Source organism: Drosophila mojavensis, unplaced genomic scaffold, assembly GCF_018153725.1.
Source record: "Drosophila mojavensis isolate 15081-1352.22 unplaced genomic scaffold, ASM1815372v1 contig_74, whole genome shotgun sequence".
Taxonomy (NCBI): Eukaryota; Metazoa; Arthropoda; class Insecta; order Diptera; family Drosophilidae; genus Drosophila; species Drosophila mojavensis.
The window spans coordinates 19,758,680-19,764,237 of NW_025318899.1; the positions used below are offsets into that span (position 1 = coordinate 19,758,680).

At 40.8% G+C, this 5,558-nt stretch overlaps 1 protein-coding gene across 1 annotated transcript; it reads right to left on the reverse strand.

Annotated features, from left to right (window-relative positions):
* Window positions 1-3,742: 3,742 nt before the first annotated feature.
* On the reverse strand, window positions 3,743-4,949 carry LOC6583018. Its single transcript, XM_002008661.4, has one exon. The coding sequence runs from the start codon at window positions 4,815-4,817 to the stop codon at window positions 3,834-3,836; it is 984 nt and encodes a 327-aa protein (XP_002008697.2). The 5' UTR covers window positions 4,818-4,949; the 3' UTR covers window positions 3,743-3,833.
* Between the last annotated feature and the right edge of the window lie 609 nt (window positions 4,950-5,558).

Below are 5,558 nucleotides of genomic sequence, written 5' to 3' on the forward strand. Positions count from 1 at the left end.
CGCGTGTGTGTGTGTGTGTGTGTGTGTGACATATCTCTTGGATATATCGTTCGAGTATTTAAGCCAATTGTTGCCATAAATTTGCAATGATTTATACTGAAAAGACATAAAATACAATTTAGCTCATTTGGACGATCTGCACGATTTACAAAATAAATTGAAATGCGAATTAATTAAATGCATACCAAACCTCAACTTCGCCTTCGACTCTTACGCACTAGCAGCAGCTTTAAACGTTATTTGCAACAGCTTTAATGGAGGCAACCAATCATCGACCTCAACCGAGTCGGTTGTAAACAGAAACCGCAGCCAAGAAAACGCATGTAACAAGCTACAAACAAGTTAGTTGGCAAGCCAGCTTGACTTGCAAAGCAAACTTTCCATTCCTTTAGGGACCCTTGTTGAACACTTAGCTCTATTAATAATGTTATACCGTAGCTGTCGTTATTGCTGTTGGCCCACTCGCCTCGCCCAGTCAGGGATGCTTGCACTTTAAGCTCCCACTTCTAGAGCTATTTATCATTAGCAGCAAAGTGTTAATGTTCATGTACGGCAAACATAAACAAAGTGAGGCAGCTCCGTTTGCTGCTTGCAACACCACCAATCTGTGCCCCCCCATTCACTCAATTCCATGCATACATACACATATATAATACGTCAAGTGACTCGTGCTCTCAATTGTAGCTGCATGTGCAGCCATAATTATTGGCTTTAAATATGTATATTGCTTGTTTCAGATATTTCCATCATTGATTTTGAAACGATAATTAGTAGGTATTAGCAATTATTTTCGCAGGAAGGGCAGCCACAGCATTTCATGATTATTATCTTGGCATTGAGAAGTCAAATTAAATTTAGAGTGAACTAAAGCTTATCGTTTGTTCAATTGAAAATCATTTCAATAGTTTAGGTACCATAAAAATTGCAGCATATATATGCATATATTTTACTTGTGTTTATTTCATGATTAATATCTTGATATTGAAAAGTCAAATTAAATTGGGAATAAACTAAAGCTTAGCTCATTGAAAAATCGCTTCAGTGCTTTAGGTAATATTAAAAATTGCAGCATATATATAAGTTATTTGTGTTCATTACACACATAGTAAGTCTCTATATGTAGATATGCATGAACTGGCATGCTAATGACTTTTTGGGACAGGCATGTCAAATTGAAATTGTTATTGCTGGCAGCAAAATGGCCACATCAGTCTTGCGACGTTGCAACATTTTGTGTGCACTTCTTCCACTTGCCACTAACATCATTCTGTGGCACACATCTTTCGAACATTCGGCTAATCCCCGACCGATCCAACTGAGCTGGTATTTTCCCATGCCGGAGACTTCAAGTGCTGCAGTTGCAGCTGCAGCCTCTTGGCAGCATTCGCTTTTTTCTCTTCGCTCGTCCTATGCTGCTCACATTGTCACTGCCGGCAGCCCAAAGATGACAGTTTGGATGGCAAAGCGTATATCACAAAAGCACATGGACAGATTCTGCGTGAAGGTTGCGGGAACAAAAACTGCAAGCAGGCAGTAAACAATATATCTTTGCATGTAAGTATGTATGTACAGGGCGAAGCCAGCTGCCGAGAATGTGATAAAGCGTATGGGTAGGTGGAGCGAGCGAATGGTTGTGGGCGTTTTTTAACATTGTCCTGAATTTGTCGAGCAGTCGAGCACTTGAATCGTTTTCCTGGCATTCACATTCGTTATACGGAGCCGTTTTTACTGTTACTCGCGCAAGAAAGCAAGAAAAAAAAACCACATCAGCTTTTGACATTTGTGGAGTGGAAGAAAAATATATATATATAAATTGCAATATATTAACCCAAGCAATATAGTCGCCCTATTGTTGTTGTTGTTGGTGTTGGTGTCAACACATTGCAGGTGAGCATTCGAACAAGCACCGTTCTGTGTGCCAATTCCATCTATAAGGGCTGCATTTTCTTTTACATGGATATGGATTATATCGATAAAGCTAATATACTGTAGGCATTCATAATTTATAGAATAATAATTTAATGTGCTTTATGTACCTTCGTCTCTACTATCTATCATTCTTAATACCTCTCTCTCGTTATGCCTTCATTCGTATCTCTCTCTCTCTCTCTCTCTCTGTTTCTATTGCTACCCTTCTTGCTCTCTACACCTCTATCTCTCTTTCTCTCTCTCTCTCTCTCTCTCTCTGTCGTTCTCTCTCTCTCTCTCTCTCTCTCCCTCGGTTCCCTCTTCAACCTCTTTATATATCGATCTATTAGCTATTTTTATTTATTTTCGTTATATATCACTCCCTTTCTCGCATATTAATAATTGTAATATATCATTGACATGATTTATGGTTTGGATTATTCTACATTTTAAGTCTCGTAAACTGCTGGTCAAGAGAGACCTCACTCAAATAGTAGAGCTACAATCGAATTGATTATTGTAGTATGACTGAGTCAATCTGGTAATGGCCTGTATATTGTTGATATTCCATATATGTATGGAAGAGAATACAGTCGGCTCACTTACAGTCTGATATAAATTATGATTATATCATAATTTTTAAGTACTTATTGTCATAAAATTGCCAAAAAAAAAAAAATATATCAAAAAATTGTTTATATATTTTTAAATTATATTAATATATTATTATTATTATTTAAATAAAAAATTGTATATTTCATTAAATACTAAGCTAAATACTAAAGGAGTAGCAACTTAAATTAATTTTACACAAATCAAATTTGTAAAATGTTTTTCCTTGACTTACTTTGAGCTCAGAATGAATTTATGATGAATTGTTTAACATATTTTTGCAGTTTATTTTTAATTACAACTGCAAAGGACATCATTTGAAATACCATAATATTGAGAGTGAATAAACGCATTTTGGCTTATAGCTGGCTTTGCTGCTTTGTCGGGCTGTGGGCTCGACGGATTAGTGGTATGCGTTCAGATGGAGTGCACAAGTACAAACGCAGCTACCAGTGGCAGTCGAATTACAGCAAGCTTGTGGCGTGGCTCAGGCCGCGTGGGCCGCTTTGCCAGCATTCTTATCCAACCACCGATAACAGTGAATAACTGCTATGAAAGGCATAATTTAAGTGGGTGCGGGCTGTTTACCGCATTTACGGCACTTACCCAAACCAGTCAATGGCCGTGCTCCATCATCGTGGCTGCAGCGCACAGCACATATTTCTCATGATTAAAATTGCATGTGTGGCAAGTGGTTGGCTGCACTTGTTGTTGGGTGGTGCGGGCGGCGCATTGTTGGGCCCCGAGCTCCCGAGCTCCCAGGCTGGCTCAGCCCAAATGCGCAACAATTGCCCAGCCCACCACGGCGTAACTGTATACTCCATATAATATCCGAGCTAAGCGGTTTGTGATTTGCCATTGCCCGCTTTTAGGCATTCAAGCAAATTGTAATACAATTAGCGTCATTTACATGGAATGCTGAATGGTTGCATGTGTATTGAAGTGTCTCCGTGTGTGTGTGTGCGTGTGGATGCATGCACAAAAGCTGCTTAGTCCACACACCTTGCGGCTGTGCGAAGACTCAGGCTCCGACTCCGGCCTTTGGCAATTTAGGCGCACTTGGTTTTCAATCAGCTGTCTGCTTATTATATAATAATGTGCTTACCACTCAAATTGAACCAATTCTGCAGGTATCCTGGCAACAGACTGCTCTTAGACTCTACTGCACTCATATATTATATTTCCCTGCACATTAGTCGATTGTAATAGAAACAGTCACAGCTCATAGCTCATATGTGATTTTATTAGATTTAACATAAAATTTCAAAATCAGACGTGCTCGGTGCAGAGATTGTAATTGGAGTTAGAAATATTTAATGTAAGGCATGGGCGTGAGCCTGGTTAGCCTTGGTCTTGGAGAGCGGCTTTCTGGTAAGTGACATCTTGCCCGAAACTTCCCGATTGACAGTCCCCTTGGTGCGTGGCATCATGTACGTGGAGTACATATTCCGGGCCTCCTTCAGTGCCGCCTGCATCTCTGCCTGACTACTGAGATTGCCAGAGTGCTTCAATGGGGTCTGATAGACAATCAGTTCCATTGGTATGCCGCGTGGACCTTTCTTTCCGCCTTTGCTCTGAGCCAATCGGCTGATGGTCATTAGTTCGAGAACATCCGAGTCGCGCAACATAATATAGTTCTCATCGATGGGTAAAAAATCGCTAGGATCCTGGAAGTTGGTGTAGTCGCGCACCGTGCGAATCAAACTGCGCGAGCTAATGTAGTGACGATCGAAGATGGTGAGTGTGTAAAACACCTTGCGCGTGGTAATGGGAGACACCAGCCACAATACATAGATGCCGCCCTTGCCTTCGTTCTTTGAGAGCATTTCGCGCTCCAGCTGCTTGTCCTTCATATGAGCAAACCAGGTGGTACGGCAGGCCATCATCATTATGGGCAAGTAGGTCTCATACTTCCGGTAACTGTTCAACAGACCCGAGTTCAGCAAGCTCAGATTATCCACTCCCGGTCGCGTATTTGGCTTTCCCTTTACGCCTCCATACAAGAGAGCGGCGATGCAGTAGTTGTCTCCGCGCTCGTAGCCAGTCGGATCGAAGGTCAGCAGCAGTGGCCGATGATCATATACCTCGGCGGTTATGCAAGTGCTATTGGAGTGCTTGTGCAGCATGTGCAGCATTACATTGGACGGAAATATGATGTCAGAGCAGCCGGCCACAGGGCAATGGGCAGGCATCCGAGATAGGTTCTGCACGATAATTTTGCGTTTTCTTTTTCCTTTTACATCTTTATTTTTTGTCTGTCGTCCCCTTGGTGATTCCATGTTTCGCTTAGTATTCATTTCCGCAAATATTTTTACAAATTATTCATACTTATTTAAAAGAAAGAAACGAAATTAGATTTCGGTCAATATTTGTCTCAAGTGCATATTAAAATGGCTTTTGTACTTTCATCACTCATGAAATTTAAAACTTGACCTACTAGCAGAAATGATTTCGAATTAATTGTCATGTCTCACAAAGCAAAGTTTCTGCACTTTATCTGAAATATATAAATGGAACAAAGCTCTACACTTTGGCATTGCAATTAAGCCAGGGAGCAGAGTAGAGTTTCTTCTGCCCCGTTGCCACTAAATATCCGCACTCCCTGGTCTTGTGGCACGTTAAGCCTCTGCAGCATGCATACATATATGCAGACATATGCACTAAGAGACACAGCTGCTGTGCGGCAGCTCTAAAGCTAGTAAATTGCCGTTTTTTCTTCCCAAATGCTACGGCTGCAGAGTATAAAAACTGCCAAGTCTCTCTTTGTATGTGTGTGTGTGTGTGTGTGTGTGTGTGGGGAAATAAACAAAAAACTGAATTAGTCGACAAAAGGCTAAAGCAAAGTGCCAAAATATTCGGTTTACTTGTTTCTCTTTTAGTTTTTTTTTTTTTTTTTGTTCCTTTGAGTGCCTCGAAAACCACAAAACTTGAAATGCCTAAAGCTTTGAGCCAGCTGTTGCTAAGTTAACCGTTGTTGACATTAAAAGCCTTTCGGCCAACACAACAAAAGAGCCACAAAAAGCCACGGCTGAAAGTAT